General features: G+C 41.5%; 1 protein-coding gene across 1 annotated transcript; it reads right to left on the reverse strand.

The window, feature by feature from the left end:
* Window positions 1-407: 407 nt before the first annotated feature.
* rfng (RFNG O-fucosylpeptide 3-beta-N-acetylglucosaminyltransferase) lies at window positions 408-16,672 on the reverse strand. The gene is made up of 9 exons (XM_030401142.1): window positions 16,281-16,672; window positions 14,166-14,735; window positions 9,359-9,407; window positions 8,079-8,181; window positions 7,824-7,977; window positions 7,585-7,670; window positions 6,848-7,013; window positions 6,566-6,651; window positions 408-3,575 (listed from the first exon to the last, which is right to left on the reverse strand). Exons 2-9 carry the CDS (start codon window positions 14,670-14,672, stop codon window positions 3,500-3,502), a joined length of 1,227 nt encoding a protein of 408 aa, XP_030257002.1. The 5' UTR covers window positions 14,673-14,735; window positions 16,281-16,672; the 3' UTR covers window positions 408-3,499.
* Between the last annotated feature and the right edge of the window lie 4,819 nt (window positions 16,673-21,491).

Raw genomic sequence — 21,491 nt, forward strand, 5'->3', positions numbered from 1 at the left:
GGACCTTTAACACTCAACTTGTGGCAATGGGCAGATACACATGCACACAGAGGATCATCATTGACGTACACAGCTACAGACACACACAAACATGAATGCACACAACCTTGAGAGGAGACTTCGCTTCATCCACCCAGTTTGACATAGGAGCAGCCTCCATCACCTTCATTAGATCACAGCAGTATGTCAGTATTCAGCTCAGTGAGCTCATCTGCCGCTCTGGCAGGGCTTTAACTGATCACGGAGCAGCTACCAGAGGAATGGCTGAAATTAGCTCCTATAAATCGGACGATCCAAGCCTCATTCCACTGACAAACGACATCATTAACTTTCCATTACCTACAGCGCATTGGTTCCGTTACATGGTGTTCTGGTCAATGTAGTAAGTAAGTAAACAGTCAAACACCTGAGAATGCAGAAAGGTTTTATTTCTTATTGGAACAACACAATAACACATCAGTGGTAAAGGGTGTACAAAAACATCTCTCGCACAGTCTCACCCACTGACCTGCAGTGGGACACAGGCTCTGGATTTTGGATTCTAGACTTGTGTGCAAAATAGTAGACAGGTGTTTTATACAAATACTTTCTCTATGCATAGAGCAGAAATACTGATGCTGGTTGGTGTAAGCTGAGCGGGTACAGCTAAACTACCGGTTAACTGGAATACAGGTCAGCAACTGGCAAGAATAAGCAAAAAAAAAGACGCGACAGAGGTCTTGATACTTCAATAAATCTTGTCTGCAAGGACGACCTTTTCCATTTTGTCATGAGCTGACCAACTGCACAACTTGGAAACTTTATACTTAACACCTCGATCTTTTCACTGGACTTAATTTTACTTGGCCAGAAGCATATGAACCTACTGAGACTATTCTTAAAATGCTCACATGATCACAAGGTGATGCTGACATGTATGTTCACCATGTTCATATTAGTTCAGCTTGTTAGTGCACTAACATTTGCAAATTGGCACTAAACAAAGTACAGCTGTGGCTGACAGGAATGTCAGCAGTTCTGTATTGTAATGAGCAAATAAAAATTTCACCTAATGACAAATAGTCAGAGGATCTCTAAAGTATAGTGACAGCAATTTTATCTTACAGGGAAACATGAACATGTGAAGCAAATGGTGGTAGACAACACTGTTGGCTGGAGGCACCACGCTAAATGTCTCCTGCAATGGCTGGTTCAGTGGTTAACACAGATGTGTAGACAGTAGTTTGTGCTGGGTAGTATTCAGATTATTGTGTAAAAAGTATCTTATTTGAACTTTAAACAGTTCACCCAAAAATTCAGTCGTTATCTTCCCATACTGAGGAAAGTCAGGTTGAAGTGTCATAGTCCACAAAACATTTCTGGAACTTCACAGCGAAACAGCGTAGCATCATTCTTTTTAACAACTGAAGTAGCTGGGGGAAAAGAACTTCAACCGTAAAATGGATCCATACAGTGTGCTCAACCCCAATGTTTGATTGAGCTTGTGCAATGGAGTGTGTGCTAACACTTTTAGCTTAGGAGCTACAGTGAAAATGTTGGTTTAAAACAGGAGTAAGTAACTTTTTTTTTTAATCAATTTGGGATCTCAGAACTGTATGGAGCCACTTCATGTTTTTTTTTAATGATATATTTTAAAACAAGTCCCATCTTCAGATGTTGAGGAGAATGATGACATGTTTTCTCCTTGTGAAGCTCCAGGAATTTTCTGTGGAATACAAAACTTCACCTGAATTCATCATCGGGGTGAGTAGATAAGACATCAACTACACCAAACAGTAGTTCCTAGAAATGACCATTTCTGACCATATTTCAAGACTCCTTGTAGCTTGGCATCCTGAGTTATATACAAAAAAATTACACTGGCAGCCACTTTTAAGTTTGACAGGGCGTTGTGATGCCTTTACAAGAACCAAAATGTGAAATGTGACCTCATGGCAGCGCCAATAAAACGGTCAGAGGTCACTCTACCTCTCTACCAGATGTCAGAGCAATATGGTTGAGATATCTTTGGCTCCATTAAGTCCATATCCAACAAACTAATTATCTTTGACTCCAGAGTAGTTTGCCTTGAAAGAAGTGTATACAGAGCTAAAACTAAAACATATGCAAAGAAAGAATTCATAAAGAACACAACATTTTAACACCGACACTGCAAAATGGAACTCCAGTCAGTAAAATACAGGAAGTAAAAAGGTCAAAGTAGTGCAAAACTATAAAGACGGGCCTGTTAAAAAAGGCTAATACAAGAAAAATGTGAAGGCACTGGAATAATTACAACAGACTGAAATAAATGTGTGTCTGTGCTGCACACAAACCTTACACAGAGGTTTTCTCTCAATCACCAAAACATCTCATATCTGGTAATATTAAACATCTGCTCAGTTCATGACACAAAAACATACTCAATACAATAATCGCAAACTCTCACAAGTACCTCAAGTCTCTTTCATTGTAAAGGAACCATCTTAATTAGCTGTCTGGGAAACATGAATGTCAAAGCAGGAACTCGTTTATGGAGACTTTTAGAGCCACTCATGAACACAGGATGGCTTCAGGTTTTAGGTTTATGACTTCTGTAACCTCGGTCAGTAACCCAGCCCATTAGGCTACTCTAGTAGTGAAGTAAACCCACAGTGGATGGAACTAAAGAATCTGGCTGATCTTTCCTTTATTTAACCAATAAACAAGTCTCTGCATTATAGGCATTTAAAACCTGGGCCCTATATTTACATATTTGGGTGTGGAAATGATTCAGACTAACCAACATTTTCTGAGTCGGTCCCAGCAGATCACCTCAGCTGGTAGTCACTACACACTAGAATAGATACAATGCAATCCTTGGGGCAACTTTGACCGACAGTCAGAGGTTGATGTTCTAAATGTCTGACAACATTATAAAAAGGATCCCTACAGAGAGAGACCCTTTTCTTAAAGGGTAAGATCATTTAGGTATAAATCATTTTCAAACACAAGTATGTAACCCTAGGGCCCAGATCTAAAAGTACATAATTCCCTTTTAACCGCGCCACTGTGTACGTTTTTAGAGATACTAGTTTTGTAAAAAACAGAATCATGCTTTGCCAAGAGAATTATTTGTCCTGTAGGTCTATGGTGGAATAAGCTTGGACTCTACGCTCTGTAGAACCTGTTGATTACATTCAGCAGCTTCAATTCATTTCTCAGGAGACAAGTTGAAACATTTCTAGCTGATGGCCGTGACACAACATGTAGTTGGGTTACTTTATCAAAAGAGACTGTTTCTCTGTAACACTGTGGTTAGGGTTAATAAACAACTCTCAAAACTAATTTAAAGTGGGGCCACTAGTTGCTTCCCTTCATGCTCAGTTAGCCATAAGTGGTCATTCTTTGGCTCCACCAAGAGCACTGTGCATGCATGAAGCATGAGGTGAGGCTGCTTTAGATAAATGATGCAGACACTGGGACAGGGGGGCAAAGCTTCAGCAAGTATCAGTGCTGCCGGATGCAAACACAGTAGCGTTCAGTTTTTGTGGTGAGGTTTGAGCTTTGGACACCAGTCAGTATCTGCATACAGCAGGCAGTGGACTGTCTTAAACCTGCAGGGTGGGAACAGAAGAGAGTAAGGGACATATTAACTTATTTCACTGATCATCTTAACAACAAGTAAATCAAACTGCAAGTCATAGTTTGTTTTTGTTTTTTTTGTTTTTTTTAATAAAACATTTTTAGCCTTTGGCCTTTATTGACAGGATAGCTGAAGACATGACAGGAAACAGGTTGAGAGAGAGGGTGAATGACAAGCAGCAAAGGGCCCCAGGCCAGGACTGCTGCAGCGAGGGCAAAGCCTCTACCCACTGAGCTAAACGGCGCCCCACTGCAAGTCATAGTTAAAGCAAGTACTGCACCCATATTTGCACTTTTCATCCATCTGTTTTTCCTGGTTTGTTTTAGGCAACTTGGGTTTAGTGCAGGACAATGCTATAGCATAGTACAGGAAAGATTTCCCAGTTTGCTGTGGCAAAATACAGCTGGCATGCACTGAACCCTGATCTCTATCACTTCTATCATCTTTGGAATTAACTAGAATGCCAGCTGTGAGCCAGACCTTGTAGGTGCCCGACCTCACAGACGCTCATGTGGCTGAAATGAAGTCAATCCGTGCAGTCTAGTGGAAAGTCTTCCCAACAGAGCGAGGCTGTTATAGCAGTTAGGGCTGTATAATACACCAAACTCACTATTTGGTTTGTAGACGATTTTTGACCCATGGTTTTCGATTTTTTTTTTTTTTTATTAATTAAACATTTTATTTATGTAACATTTCATTAACTTCTGTATATGATACTCTGATAGTATCAGAGACGCAGTATTGGCAAACTGAACCAGTGTGAATGGGTGAGCAGGCAGCGCGTATGGAGGGCGTGTCTGTCGGATGGTCTGATAACTGCACAGGTCCCTCACTCAACTTAATAAAGAGAAATGTTCCACAAAGCAACAGTACAGAACCAAACTAAGGTGATGTAGTAACTGTAACTGTCTTTGGCAACGTGGAAAAAAATACCACAGCTGTATGTGGAGAAGTGTCTGTCCTCATGAGCGACCTGTTCACTGATGCCGATTATGTAATTAGGTAATTTAGAGCATCACTTTCCAGGATGTTTGGTGGGTCAAAACATTATGACAGCATCCATATTATAAACTATTCGTGGGTTTACACACACACATTCATACACTGATGACGGAGGCTGCCATGCAAGGCGCCAACTGCTCATCAGGAGCTTTGAGGTTCAGTATCTTGCTCAAGGACACTTTGACATGCAACTAGTGGGAGCCGGGATTCGAACTGGTGACCTTCCGATCACTAGACGACCCGCTCTACCCACTGAGCCACAGCCGCCCTTACAATTACACAGCGGTTTGTCTTTACTCCAGCGGGGCTTCGCTCTGTGTGAACGACCAATGGCGGAAATTTGGCAAACCACCGCTGCGGTGTTAACGTGGCATCTCTGTGTGAAAAGGGGCTACTTATAGCTCACAGGGCTGGATTTGGACTGGAATGGCAATTCTGCCTTCTTACATCACGAGACAGGTTCGTGGATCTGAGTGTAGCTATTTCAGTTTGGATACGTGTATCGTTACAGCCCTAATAGCAGCACATCAGCGCTCATGTTTTCTGAATCATGTTCAACATGCACACATGACTGGAACGTTCAGATGTCCACATACTAGCCATCTAACATACAGTATGTGGCTGATAGTAAAACTAATTCTACTACAGTATAGGGGTTTCACCGAATAATCAAATATTCGACTATCAAAACCACTATTCGACACTGTGCGTGATAGTCGAGTATTCGTCTTTTTCTTGTCTTTCTTTTTTTCAAAAGCCTGGTGCTGTAATAAAGCGGTGAAAAGGCATCTACATTAATGATCTACTGCAGATATGCAGCTGGGGGCATGTGAGACTAGTGCAGTGTGTGTGTGTGTGTGTGTGTGCGCGACGTCAACACGCAAGGGGTGCCAAGCAGCAGACAGGAGATGAAAAAAAAGAGAAAGGAGACTGAAAGTAACATGGCTGAGGCGGCTCTCAATACTCGCCTGCAAGTATCCACGGTTTGGAAATACTTTACCAAAACAGATAAAACCGTTAGCTGCAATATATGCAAGGCTACCCTAAAGTACCATGGCAGTACGACTACAATGCATAACCATTTGAAGCTACACCCGGTCACGGCTAGCTACAGTGGCGGCGACGTTAGCGGAGAGAAGCACCAACAACAGACAACAATGACAGACTTCTCCACACGCAAGATATCCGACCAAAGAAAAAGGAAAATAACAGGTCTGTTGGTGAATTTCATTGTGAAGGATATGATCTTAAATAGGCCTACATTGTGTTTTCATGGTCATTAACAGAGGCAAACTCAGTGACGAGGGTTAGGTCTGGCAGCAGCGGTGCCGCATGGATTAAAAAAAACAACAACAAAAACAATATAAAATAATATAACGAATATTTGACTATAGGTCGACTTTTGGGAAGTATTCGACGAATACTAAAATGCAGTATTCGTCAATGCCCTACTACAGTAAGATATATAATACTGAAACTCTACAATATGTTGGGTCCAACAAACTTATCAGACTAAAGTGTCATAAATAGCTCTTACAGATATAACTAGCTTTACATTTACAGAAGATTATGATGTCAGAGTGAAGTTAACATTTATCAGTTTATCCCATCATGCATTTGTGTAAAATGTTGTCATAATTATCACATGAATTGTAGAGTAAAGGCCAACAATTCATCCATTCATCCTTGAGTCCAAGTGGACATTTGTGCCTAATTTGAAGAAATTCCCTAAATGGGTTCTTGAGCCATCACGTTCACATGACTGGGATGGAGGTACAGCCAGCCGGACTGACTACACATAAACATAATGCCTCTGGTCTTGGCTATTAATGTTGCAGAGGCATAAAATACAGAATGAAATGTTAATACAAGTAGCACACACTTAGTGCCATATTCCTAATAAAATAAAGCTTTGTTCATATTGTGTATGGTGCAGTTTTGTGTAATTAACATGCATACCTTGTGTGGTCCTCAGCCAGAGAAAGGCCTCCAACAATGCTAACCACATTTCTTCTGTTCTCAAAGCCTCCGTAGCTGAGAGTCACCTGTTGCCAAACATCACATACACAGTTCACCCTCAGTGCAGTGATGAGAGGAGCTCAGGAAAAAGACAAACAATAAAACCATTTGGATGCTAATGTGATGAGGGCATTCTCAAAGGAAAGTGCCCACAACTGACAGAGATCTCATGAATAACTGTTGAATTGGTTAGTTAACTGTTCCTGTTGTTGACACACTCACCTGTTCCAGCACAGTATCAGTGGGCAGCTTCTGTAGGTTCTCCAGGTGAGAGTGGAAGAGGTGCGTGTGTGTTAGGGTCACCTCTAGCAGTGCTTCGATGATGTAGCCAATTGTGCAGTCATCTGGTAGTCGGATCTTCTCCGCAGTGCTGATGAAATTCCCCAAACTGAAACCAGAGGACAGACTGTGTTTTCACAGCAACCATTCCCAAAAGCACCAACACTGTTTTCAGACACTCTGAAAAACAGTCTGGCACTTTGACAGGTTGAGTTGCCCAAAGGATTTTGTTGCAGCCATCTGAGATTATCTACTGGACAGTACAAAACATGTAAATATAGGGCCCATGTATTAAGATACCAAAATTCTCCTTTAAGTCATTTTGTCACTTAAACTGAAGATTAAAAAAGGTACCTACTATGGCTTTGTGGCCTATTTCCTTTAGAAGCTAACAAGTCACATTTCCTGTATTAACTATGTAGCCATAGGTGGTATTGGACAAGCCAGCCAGCCAGCCAGCCAGCCAGCCAGACAGACAGACAGACAGACAGACAGACAGACAGACTCTACAACTGAAAACACACTTAAGTGAGTCTAGGCACAGTCTCTGCTGCTAAGCTTCTTCAGAGTTTAGAGACAGGGTTGCTCTTACTGTACAACATGTTGGAACATTAGCACCCTGGCTTTAGACAGCAAAATGGTTTGAATCAGTTCAAAGATCAGGGGAGTTCATGACCTACCTGGCCCATGGGCTCATTTTCAGTGCCAGACCTCTGCTGATACAGAAACCTGCTCCACCCGTGGCAAACCAGAACTTGACAGACACCTAAAATGAGGCAAAAACAGCCAGATAAGCCAGCTGTTCGGAAACGAGTAGAAGTGACTCATAATAGCCAAGTTTTGTGAGGGAGCCCCCCTGAACTTGGAATGTGTTAGTTAGTGGAGCCATAAACTCTTAATAAGGTGCATGCTGACTGACCGATCCATCACTTTTGACCCTTTCTGCAGCCTCTATAGGATGATCCAAACTGGGCCGGCCCAGATAGACATCTTGACTGTGGTGGTATGAGGAGAGCAGCTGCAGCAGGCTGGGAAGGATCACATAGTTATCATCATCAACATGGCAGAACCATCTGAAAGAAACACACAAATCATTTGTTAATTTACTATTATTGTTGCATCCCTGCTGTTCAACTAATCTGTTAAAAACCAACCACAGATCATTTTTACTCACTTCTTCTGCGACTCAATAAACTTGTCATACTCCACAGACATCTTGCAGCACAGAGCCTGTCGAGTGTGAGCCGCTGAGCAGTTAGTGTTGATGATGTTAGCTCCTGGGAAGGAGATGGCAGAGGACGGAACATTTCAATTCAATGCTGCTGTGTACAATAATATACCATATCAGCACCTGTATGTGTTGGTCTGCAGATGACTCACATACATAATATAAACACTGGAGGCACTGTTTAACATCACTGTAGATCACCATTCCTTTTCCATCTGCTTTGTTCTCCACTTGCGTCCGTACATGTGATTACAGTACATATTCCCACGACAAAGACACAGCAGTACAGACACTGAATACTTAAGCAGGATTACACAATTCCTTATAAAGCAGTGCACATCTGCAAATATATGATCTACTTCATATCTGTATGTCAGATATTGTTGATATCTACACTACATGTTTACATACAAATAACAGGATTACATTTCAGTGTGCAGCTACACGGTCTTCAACTACACTGATGATTTGTCTTTATATATTATTTCATCTTTCATCTTATCAATCCATTTTAACATTTTACCTTAGAAGCAGCTGGATTCATGAGATCTTGCAAATAAATAGTGAGGCTTCAAGCCACGTTCAGGGAACTACTGGTAGCTACTGGTGTGGTGTAGGTGGGATGACCAGTAATAGAAGGAACTGTTTGAAAAGGACGATGGCAGCTCCTCAAGAGTTTAGCGTAGCTGCTGCGAGCATCAGTTATGGATCGGACATGGAGCGTATTTCATCGCTGTGCTGGTGCTACTGCTGTCGTACTGTTGATCTGAAGTTAACCCATGATAGACAGATGCTTCTTAATGTTTTCAAAGTGCCTGCTCGTTTCAGTTTCTAATGGTGCCTTTCCAGATATCAAGTTACTTAACATTTTGTCATTTTTTAAACAGCTCCTTGAAGGGGCGTGCCTCAGGGTTTAACTCTTGGTTCCAATCTATTCTCTGTTTACATACTACCCCTTGACCAAATTGTTCGTTTTTGATATCTTTGTCAAATATACATAATGAGACTCCTTTCATAATTTTTACACCTCTATGTAGCTAGACAAAATTCAAAACTGCCTGAGGGCAATAACATAATTAATGCCTCAATTTTGACCAAATATAGTTAGGAACAATTACTCCCATCTGTATTCTATTCTTCGCTGGATCACTCACTACATAAAACTGGAAAATGAGTAAGGAAACAGCTTCACTCTTTTTTCCTATGAGAAATGTTCAGCATCCGACCTGTTCTCATGCGCAGCTCCTTGTCCTCACCGTCAGTGAATATGTAGGTCTGAAACAAAGACAAAGGCACGCTGTTAAAAAATATTAGTGCAGGCACACACACATATTCATGCTCTCCTACTGGGACACAATGAAGTGCTCCATTGTTTTCTCTTGTTGATGAGGATGTGTGCACAGTTAAAGAGGGAGAGCACAGACAGAACAAATCTGAAACACACACAAACAGCAGTGCCAGAACCAGTTGAACCAGAGAAAGTAGAGGACAAGCAGGTTTCACACCACAAGTGCTGAAAATCATACACATCTGTCTTTTCTCTTTAGTTTCTGTTGTCCAAATGAAACCCTAGTTCAATGAGTCAAACTGCCAGAGATTTACAGACACAGACAGAGTTCACCTGCTGCAACAACACTAAACATTTGAATGATGTGTTAGCAGCATCACTCAGACTATATGGATACCAGCTGATGTCAGAGCCCAATACTGAAGTCTTTTCCACAGACATCTAACGGAGAGTCAGTTACAGCAGGCAGAGACAGGCATGCTGCGTCTCTTAAGAGCACTGCGGGGAGGCTGGACCTTTATACACCATCAAATGACAGTCAAAGGGCTTATTTCACTTTACCTGGGGCTTCTATTAAATAACCATTATCCATGTCTTTATGTGTGGTTACCTTCTCTACACACCACACAGACTACGAGGGAAGAAGTGCTACACTGACAAATTCACATTACACAAAGTGGTGAGAGCAGCTTTTCATTTTACAGGCAGCTGTAAACATGAGGGGCAGACTTTACTGACCTAAGAGCAGTAAACTAAAATGCAAGTGGGCCTGTAATGCCTCCAAGTACCCAATAGAAGACATAGTAGATACTATACAGCAGATCTTGACTCAGAGCCAATTCAGGCCAAGCTGCTGATACTAACTGGAAGTCCTCCACCCTTTTTGACTGTGACATTTCTGGGTGAAGTGGGGCAGAGTGTTTCTGCAGTCAAACCTCCTCCTCCCCACACTGAGGCTCTTTGTCCAACACTTGAACTTAAATCAGTGCTCAATACAGAGCTGGTCACAGTGGTGTCTGTGTTAGACCCTAAACTTTATTGAGGTACATAGAACAACTTTTTATCTTTATTATTTATTTTTTTTTAAAGATTTTTTCTGGCACAGACAGCTTTATTAAGCAGTAGACAGATAGGAAATATGGGAGAGAGAGGGGGATGTGACATGCAGCAAAGGACCTCCGGCCGGAATCGAACCGGGTCAGCTAGCTAACTTTAAACATAGCAGGCATTATATTATTATTATAATGGTTTTCTATTTTCTGACAGTCTATGGACCAAATGCCTTATTAATTCTCATCAGACAAATAATTGTCAGATTAACTGATAATAAAATTGGTTGCCACAGCTCTCGTTCAATTCCAGTCTAGGGGGGAAAAAAAACCTAAAATTGTCATTGTATGGCATCTACATAAGGTTACTTCACAGCTGCATCACATCAATACAATCACATACTGTAGATTCAGTATACACTGTCCAGCCACAGCATTAAAAAACACTGACAGGTGATGTAAATAACATTGACCATCTTGTTAGAATGTAACGTTCTGCTGGGAATCCTTGTGTCCTGGCTCTTCATGTGGTTGCTATTTGACACACACCACCCATCCAAACAACACTGTGGACCAGGTATACCAATCATGGCAACAACACTCACCAATGGCAGTGGCCCAAACTGATCAAGCATCTGTGGGACATGCTCCAAAAAATGCTACCGATTCATGGATGCCCCACCCCAAAACACACAAGACCCAAAGGATCCAATGTAAACGTCCCAGTGCCAACACCACAGGACATCTCTAAAGGTATTATGACCATACTGTGACAGGTCAGCTGATTTGGCTGCAATAAAGGGACCTGCAAAATATTAAGTAGGTGGTTTTAATGTTGTGGCTGATATATGGAGTCCTAAAACGTAATGGAACAGAACAATAAAGGCAGCACACTAAACAACTCTTGGACAACCCCTACAGATGTATAATGGATGAGACCTCTTCTCAGAGCCTCTGGGTCTCCTGCCATGGTTAAGTGACATCTCCCTGACATCTTTGTTAGTTCATCTGTACACCCTCTTGCAAAAGGTTGTGGTGTTGGAGGTTTGGTGATGTAGTGACCACTTGCTGTCTTAGGTGCTCTCTGAACAATAAGTTAATTCAGTTAATGTGCTGTATTTGCACTCCTGTTTCACAACTGACTTTAGTACAGTGTTACAAAAGGATTGTATCTCTTCATGAGAAGTAGTTCAACATATGTTGCATGATTGGAATGGATAATGCAAAAGCAAAAGACAAAATATGTCATCAAATCAAACTGATCAGTTGTTCATTTACTTTTAGAAACATTGCTATCTTGCTTTTTTTGCAGTAAATATATAGAAATGTATGCAGCATGCTAGTGAAGCAGCATCAGACAGCAGCTTCAGTGCTCCATGTGTGTCTAAACATGATGCATTCAGGCACACATTTTAGTGAACATCACCCAACAATTAAGGGCCTAATATACAAATGACCTATTTTAGGCGTGCAAAGCAGAAGAAGGTTCAACAGTTCAAATTTGAAAGCTCTCTGTAAATGCTGCTAATCAGAGCATATTCAATGGTACTTGTTAGGGCAGGACAGATTATAACTTCACCATGTGCAGTAGTGTATGGAAGGCTACTGAAGGAGGCTACTCCTGAAAGAAAAAACTCTCCACTGACTCACTTGTTCTGGAGCTGGAACTTTTGACTTGACTCATATTCACCAGTTTAAGATGCTCAGTTTTTGTTCGCGTTGCTATAACTGTATAGTTTGACATCATCATCATCATCAAGGTTGGAAATGAACCATCAAGCTCAAATATAACACTAGCCGTTTTTAGACAGGGCACCAAGCTGCCAATTTGCCTGTCCTTTTGGCCACTCGGTCTGCGGTTTTAGACAGAGGCCGGCAAATTTGGGGTCTGTTTTGGTCCGCCGATTTTCCACATCAGAGGGTGCACTTATTTCCGCCTCGCCTGCTATCTAAAAAGTGGCAAAGTGCATGAGCTGGAGGTGTCAATGACCTGCACTGTTGTGCGACCCACAGCCGGGGAGTTTTAAAACCAGGAAACAGCTGATCACAGCAGTCTGTCCTTCACTTCACCCGCGGACATTAAGATGAGCAACTGGACAGCCGCTGAGATCCAGGAGATGCTAGCGTCTCCTCGGTCTCTGTAGCTGTTTGGCTGTGTTAGCTTGTTGTTGTAGCGACAAGCTAAGGACGGTCGCTACTTTCAAATTAAAAGCCCCCTGCTAAGAACCCAGTTCTAAACTCCAGTGGGGTGCAATGTAAAGCTCTTATTTTGAAGTCAAATTCGTTGTCACTGTTCACAGCCCAACTTCGTGCTTCACGTCACGTCACGTCACGTCACGTCACGTCACGTCACGTCACGTCACGTCACGTCACGTCACATGTTTACGCCTACCTCAGAGGCAGCTTTTGGAAAAGGAGGAATATTAAGCCTCCGTTTTAGAAAGACAGGCCGGCACATTGCCGTCCTTACCTTGGAGCAAATGTGCCACCTTTTCTATCTAAAAAGGCCATTGTTCTGTTATAGTGGAAGAGAGACAGAGCTGCTGTGTGGTGAGTGATGGATGTGCATTGTTATGATGGTGTTTGTTGATGGGGCAGATTCTGTCATTGAGAGAAGGAGCACTGCAAAGAATTTCAGCATGTGTCTTCTACTTTCAAGTTGCTGTGGTCCTTTTTCTCCAGGCCAGTGATGCCATCATGGAAGCCTAACACAAATACACACACATGGTATCCAAAGCTAACAGGAAGCTTCACTGGTTTAAACTACAGACTGATTCCTCAATGAGCTTGCTAAAAAACTTGGTCTGATAGAAAGGATACTGACATGGAGCAGATGAGATTTATTTTCTCATAAATGTCCTGTCATTCCTCCACATGTCAACAAGGACAAATTCTAACCGCATCAGCGAGGAATCTCTGGTGGTGATAAGGCAACACCCTCAAACCACGATAACAACAGGAACAGGGTGTACACAGGCAAGAGCCAAATCCATCAGTACCAACACTGTTGTATAAGCCTCAGTCCAAATGTACACCACATGGCCCCGAAGCCCCGCCATGGCCAGTGTTGTCCCTCTCTGTCACCACTGGAGCCAGTACATACTGCAGGAATGTGATTATATGAGAGCTGCTTATCTATTTAAATTGCGATCTGAATGTCTCAATGCAGCAGATTTAATGATCTCAACTCATAAATTATTGAGTGGAGGGCTTTGGGATCATGTACCACACCCCTGGCAGACATATTGGATTCTTGAGGTCTATGGTAACAGAGAATGGAGTGGTTATATTTCTAAATTCCCACAACATTTAGCAAACACAGTTTATTTCTAGAATATTTTGACTTGGAAATAAATATGATTTTTTTGTGTTGATGTTATGTCAAGTTGGCAGCTGGCCAATCACAGTAGTTTGTTTTCAATTGACAGAGGTTTAAAGATTAACAAGGTTATGAAGGTGATGAAGTACAAGATGGCGTACAGGTCCAGATGCCATTGCATCAGACGATGCTTAATTGATTATCAATTTTTTTTTAATCATTTTCTGTTAAATCAACATATTTTGCCAGCAGTACACTATTTGATTTACTTTGTGTAACTGTTATATTATAACAGTGGCCAAGGTTTCAGGACAGTGCAGTCCTTCACAGGTCAGTCCACTACATCCAAACCAATAAAGAACTTCAGCCCTCCTCACCTGTTCTTTAGCTTGAGAAATCCAGGTCTTAATCAGCAGCTCCAATCTGGACTTATGGTACTTCCTGGTAGTCTTCACTGCGATAAAAATATCCCTTAGCTCCAACAGGTCCCGAGGCTTAGAACCTGAACGTCCAGCAACCTGTCCTCCAGGGAGAGCCCCTCTTTTGGAGTCTGTCCCACTCTTGGGAATATGGTTATCAGTCCTAGTAACTTCATTCTCGATGGATCCCCCCTGCCCTGCTGAGCTCCCATTGCGCTCTATGGTGGGGTCAGTTTCCCCTGCATGGACAGACACTGCTGGTACCCTGGCATTGTGTGATGGGCCTGACCTTGCAGGTCTGACTTGGGGTCGGGGCTGAGGCAGGTCCACCTGGCGTGTTGGTGGCTGGAGGGCAGGAATAAGCAGAAGCAGGAAGCCACAGAATGCAAGGGAAAACAGGAAGCAGAACTTGCTGACACCCACTGAAGCTATGTGCATCCTGACTGGCCAGTGGAGTGGGTTCATCAGCCTCCAGGGCTGCAGTCACTTCCAACACCTTGTCCCATCCTAACACTGTCAACTGGAATCCTACACAGAAAAAGTGAGAGATTCAACAGTGTATTTACAGGCACCTCAAACATCTTAACCCCTCAGCAGAAGGACAAAGAAGAGAAGGTGTTTCATGCTCCACTCATAACTTTTGATTGTTCCTTCACAATAAAAGCATAAGAAATGCATTCTTTTAGCCATTTCTCAAAGCAAGCTCTCAATGGTTTACTGTAGGACATCTTCAAACCAGGGGTGTCCAAGTGGGCATACAGGCCAGGTAAGGTTCAGTTTGGCCCATCGTTTTTGCCTAGTGAATTTTTTTTATTTTATTCTTTTTTGTTTGTTTGTTTTTTTTAATTGCTGCTTATGCTGCCCCTTTTTTAAAAAAGGAGAAAAAAGTAATTGTTGGCACTTAACAAGTGTTTTTCATAAAATGTGTGCACTGCAATCCTACACTTGATTTTGATAAATGAAACTGAAAGCTTGTTTAGACCAGTTTTAAATTTAGAATTGACATTGGGACACCCATACACAATATATGGTGTGAAATACACGGCAATTCTGGAACGGTGGAATGGCCCATGGTGCATAGAAAGATATTCCGAATGTTGCCTGTGTTTCCACCCTTACTTGAAATAATTACAACTAGCACTGTTGTCACCTTTCTTTCTGAAGTGAAGCAACATGTTGGACCTCTCTTCCAAGACTCCTGCTTGTTGCAAGTTTCTAGCAGTGTGAACTCATGACTTTCACATCAGTGTTTTACAATGTGCATCAGTCAGAAAAACAATCGAGCAAGCATAAAATGAATTGACAAGCTCAGAGGCATACCGTTCAGATAAACTGGACAATTTGGAACCGTTGTTAACTGGAACCAGTTCTGGTACAAAAACCAGGGCTCCAGGTTCCAGGCTGATGTGGTGAGTGTACATCCTGGTTCGTCATCAGTACGAGCCAACAGTTCCCCACCAAGCTCACAGGAGTTAACACCAAGGTGTCCTCACAGACTAGTCTCTGTGAGGTCGTCCCTCAGAGCTTATAGGCTACTGGCTGATTAATCAGCTTTTTCTTGGTCCAAACTAAAGCTGTTGTTACAGTTGACTAGATTTTCATTTTAGGGTGAACTTTTCCTTTAAGATATCCTGAGCAAGGCCATGTCCATTTTTGATATCTGGATTTTTAAATGTTTTTTATATAATCCAGCCGATCTCAATAAATAAATAAATAAATAAATAAATAAAAATAAAATAAAAATTATATATATATATATATATATATTTATATTTATATTTATATTTATATTTCTTTTTTCTTTGTTATTTGATTAGTTAACTCCACGTTACTACTTAAGGTTGTTCAACATAGTTCTGTGGAGAAAAGAAGTCGGTTCTGAGACTAAAGCAGAACTTTGATTAGAACATGCGCTGGTTGAGAAATAAAGGTAGATCGGTCTAAAGAGTGGTCTACATCTTATCTCAGCTCCTACAGGACTCAGCCTGGTGTGTTGTTCGACACACATCAGTCAGTCTCTCTAGCTCACAGAAGGGGAAAGTGGAGAAAGAAGAGCAGCACAACATCACTTACCGTCAAACACCAGAGGACACAGTGGACCTCCGACTTCAGTATGGCCTTTTAGTAACTCGGCTAACAGCAAGGAAGCTAATGTGTGTAGCTGCAACACAAGTCTCGGTGTGAAAAACAATGCTCAGTGTCGACTGTGTTGAATCAAGTTGATGCCACCGGATCCGCGGCTGGACGTCGTCTTCCTTTATGCTCGACCGCGACTTTAAGTTTACAACAGTGTTCGTAGTCACTGTCGAGCTCGCTCCGGTGAAATCCTAGGTGTTATCTGGTGTTTTTTATGAGGCTTTTAGGGAGAGGTTTGAAGTTATAAGCTTCTTTCACAGGCAGCCTGTCCACTCCTAGTTAAATACCACAAACCACCTCACTCACCGCGGAGAACCGTGGCAGCAAGATAGCAGCTACCATTACATGCTATTTCGGTCATTTCTTTCAAAATAAAGGATTAGTTGACGTACGATATGTCAAAATTAATCATTATTTCGATTATTTTGATAAGTATAATGATTGAGATATTAAACTACGATTAGTATTAATGATTGTATTATTAACTCTTTATCAATATTGTTATTTACTTACATTACTATTCATGAAATTGTTATGCTTTTATTATGAAGTAGTGTAGCTTGAGTTTGGGCTCTTGTGTTTCCACAGTGGTCCTGAAAGTATCTTGGTGACGTCTTTAACCTGCAGCTTAGCGCCCTCTGGTGGTCGTCATCACGCTGCGTCACACTAAACATGTCCTGTAACGTCTCAGCGGTGGTTAGTGTTCTGCACAGGAATATCTGAGTATTATTTAAAACACTGCATACCAGAAGTCACCTCTGCTATGAGGAGTCCATTATTGTTATGTGGTGTTCATTATCAACCATTCTTTAATGATCACAAACAGGTCTGCAGCTACCACAGAGCACACCGAGGTTATGTCCTCATGTCTTTTTGAATTCTTTAATACACACAGTGTGTATCTAAGGGATTATAACAGGAGCATCGTTATACAACCTTGTCTTGTATAAAATCTTGTGTTGTATAATGACAGTTAACCTTACAATAGCTAACCCTTTTGCTTTAACTTTTCACTCTGAAGTAAACAATGATTGCAGTATAATGGCTGAACAAAATGACACCATTGTGTATTGATTGGTTCCCTATAAGTCTCTGCTTCACTCTGCTAATCCACCCGCAACCAGGCAGGAATTTTCCTAGAAAAATGAAGGTCTACCTTAAACGGTAGAGGCATTACTTTCTCCAGTTACTACCTCCAGGTAAAAGTGGGATAACTGTGGAACATCTACACTGCAAAAGACAAACAAGCTGCTGATGGAGGAGGAAAAGTAGGCTAAGAGGGACAGAAAATAGAAACAAAGTTAGAAGAAGAGTAAGTAAAAACACATTCAATCACAGAGTGTGATTCAAAGTCTGTTATCCCTCTGAAGTGTGTCTTCTTCTACCACCAGATAGTTAAAAAGCTGGCATCCCTCCCTTCTACTAGATGAGTGAGTAAAATAACTTTCCTGGGCCAGCCAGACTGCCAGTGTTAGCCTTGTTACTGATGCTGTGCCAACAGTAAAAACACAGGGCAACACAAGGATTGAGGGAAACCTGAAATGTTCAGTTTTGAATTAATCCTCAATCTTTGAGTGTACGCCTTGAGTGGTAACCGGCTGTATGCAGTAGCGAATGTGTATTTGTTTAATTAAAGTAAACTAGGAAATCTAATGTGTATAATAGAATCCTCATCTGCATGACAATTAGGATTCCAGCAGGTGAATCATATACCGATTAATGTTAATAATGTGTTTACATTAATAACATGTAGGTGTGTGTGTGTGTGGGCTGCACACTCATTAATATGCAGAGCTGTTCTGGTGACAGTTTATCATGTCATGGTTGGAATTCGAATTAGCATCATGCTAACAATGAGCAAAATTGAACAAAAGTAAAGCCCCTATACATTGTACACATATGTGAATATCCTGAATTAATTTCCAGTTTGTATGTTTCCCACTTTAAACAGCAGCATGTACCACTGTAAGAGAGTTCAGTGTGATGTGATGAGAGCAGAGTTGAATAATGGACCAAATGTTTTTTTGCCAGATTTCAGTATTCTACCCTCTTCTTGCTCTCACGAGTGTTTTCTCGTTGACTGTCATTGGTGCATACAAAACACAAAATAATTAATAAGTTGAATAAAAGATCTTGGAGCAAAAGGCATTGCTCTGCAGCTTTTGTAGGCTTCAAATGTGTCTGCATCTAAAAAGTAATTTGCTCCTTCACAGAGGACTTCAGCTGTGGTCAGCTTGGATTCACAGCAGTTACAGTGAGAAAAATGTCCAATTTTATCACAAGGTCCAAACTTGTGGTCTACTTCTGAATGAACCTTGATTCATTTCTCCACCATGTGTCAACATGCTTCTTCTTTCCTCACCTTTATAAATTCTGTGAGTGCAAGTGTGGCATCCTCTGTGACGTCAGGGGATCACCATTATCAGTAGGCTTCATCATCATGGAACCGAAGATGTCTGTATAAACAATCCTGGCATCCATCAAACATCCACCCTGCTGTGGTCTGACAAAACATACAGAAGTATCCACTGCTGTAGTACCAGACTACAGAGCTGCTTCTTCCCCCAGGCCTCGAGACTCCTGAACTCATCCTCAACACTTGACCACAAATAACACCTTTTCTTGTGTAGCATTAAATAATGTTTTGTAAAGTGGGAAACTGGACACCTGCAAAATGGCTCTTGGTGGACCCCCCCACTGGTTTTGAAATGGGCATTAACACCATATCAGATGACCGGTGGTGAAAATGGACTTTTACTTGCCAATTTCTCTGTGCAAAATAATGATATGTTGGATAGAAAGCTGTGGTGTGGACTGGACTAACGGCTGTGTTTCATTGTGAAATGGTCAAACTGGTTTTGAGAGCATCGAAGTTTGAACATTATGCATCAAGATTATGAGAAAAGATGTGCACTGCGGAAACGATGGAACTGTTAAGGACGTACAGGTGTGAACAGACATCTTCTTCTGACTGATTGCTTGTTTGGATTAGTGGAGTTTGGCTTAGAATGTACCCGGCGCTGAGGACAGAGAGATTTAAACCAGCCTTACGGGACTGCTCCTGCATGTCTTGCATCCAGGACAAACCCAACCCATGATATATATGAGCTGAGAGTTATAGCCAAAAATATAGTTACAGACATAACTTCTTGTCATTGATTTCCCTTTTACCAGTTTGATTTCCTTTAGAGAGTAAAAGCAGTTTGCTCAATTGCTAACAATACCATTAACTCAATAATAACAATATATTTTTGCCAATAAAGCTTTGTGTTACATGTTCGCCCACAAGAGCGCAATTAATCAGTTAAATACAAACTAATAGCCACACAGTGAACCTAATGCCTTCAGAGCCCCAGACAACCTGAGGATTTCTCTGCTTTGCCTGGAGAGAGTGCAACAGAAACAGAAGACAAGATGAATCCCCCGGTCTCTGTTTATTATTGATCACAAACACATAACAGTCCATATCACCACTCACTGACCAACATCACTTCTATGTGTCCTTTAGAAATGTTTTTGTTTTGTAACTTTTGAGCATAATGACCACAACCTGAAAGATCTCTTGTAAACACTGATGCAAGAACGACAACAAAAATCATAAAGATAATGAAAATCAAACACACACTCACAGACTAACTAGACTGTTACCGTTAATCTAAACTGCACCATGGTTTGAACAGAAGGAATATGTTCCAGTGCACACACACAAACACTGAGAGAGGAGGGAAGGCTCAGAACTGTGCTGGTTGTCCTGTCGGGGCTGAGACCGGATTACTCGTCAAATCGTCCATCCAAGATGCTCTCGAATGAGAAGGGGACAAACTTGAAGCCCTGCCCACAGTAGAACTTGTTTTGGAACTCCACCCTGCGAAAGAAGAAGCAGGGAGAGACTGGTGGTGAGAAGTGGAATAAACAAGAAGGGTTAAATGTATCAAATGTACATCGCCCGCAGCGGAAATGCTCAAGTTTCAAATGTGTTTTATTTTTAATAATACTCATCAGAGGGAAGTGACAAAAAGCTTTTTAAAGCTGAAACACTGACTTTTGATTAGCCGGGAGTTATGCCCAGTCAGGCACTATCAAGATGGTGATGGCCGGTACCACTGTACCTGTGGGTGACATCACAGCGGCTCTGTCTGCTAAGCTTACAGTCATTGGTTTGCAGTCATATTACAGATGAAGCCAAATGTTAAATCACTGCCTTAAATATCCATATATATGGATATCCTCTATATATGTCTGTTAATGGCTAGAACTACACTTCATAACCCTAACATTATCTCTGGGCAACAACCATAGCAGATGTTACACCATACAACATGGACAGCACATTAAAGGATTATTCAATTTTATGAAAACTTGTTTTTTAATCGAATTGATGAGATTTAGGACATAATTATAATACATCAAAGGTGAAGCAGGGAGTTGGTCTGTAAACTTTTACCGTGTCATGCCAGGTGTGTGTATGTGAGAAGCTAGGCAGAGTTTCAATGTGTATGACTGCTGTATGTTTGAGGTGGTGGTCGGAGGGCCCGTAGGCGCTGAATGGCAGCCACGCTTCCGTCAGCCTGCCCCAGGGCAGCTGTGGCTACTATTGTAGTTTACCAACGCCAGTGCGACTGTGTGTGAATGAATGGAACCTGGAACCCTGTCAGGCGCTTTGGTTGTCTTGAAAAGCGCCAAACAAATCCAATCCATTATTAGGCAGAGTTTGAACACAACTACAAGTCAATCACACATCGTCTACAGCCGAGCACCAAACCATGAGTGCCTTTAAGGAGAGACTGAATATGTGTTATCCATATGTGATGGTGTCTAACAGGTCTCAACATAAGGTACAGCAGAAGTGAATGGCAATGTCATTCATTTTTCAGGTGGTCATGCATGAAAGTATTAGAAAATACATTAATAATGCACAAACCTGAAATGTTCAGTTTTGAATTAATCCTCAATCTTTGAGTGTACGCCTTGAGTGGTAACCGGCTGTATGCAGTAGCGAATGTGTATTTGTTTAATTAAAGTAAACTAGGAAATCTAATGTGTATAATAGAATCCTCATCTGCATGACAATTAGGATTCCAGCAGGTGAATCATATACCGATTAATGTTAATAATGTGTTTACATTAATAACATGTAGGTGTGTGTGT

Source organism: Sparus aurata, chromosome 20 (assembly GCF_900880675.1).
Source record: "Sparus aurata chromosome 20, fSpaAur1.1, whole genome shotgun sequence".
In the NCBI taxonomy this organism is placed as follows: Eukaryota; Metazoa; Chordata; class Actinopteri; order Spariformes; family Sparidae; genus Sparus; species Sparus aurata.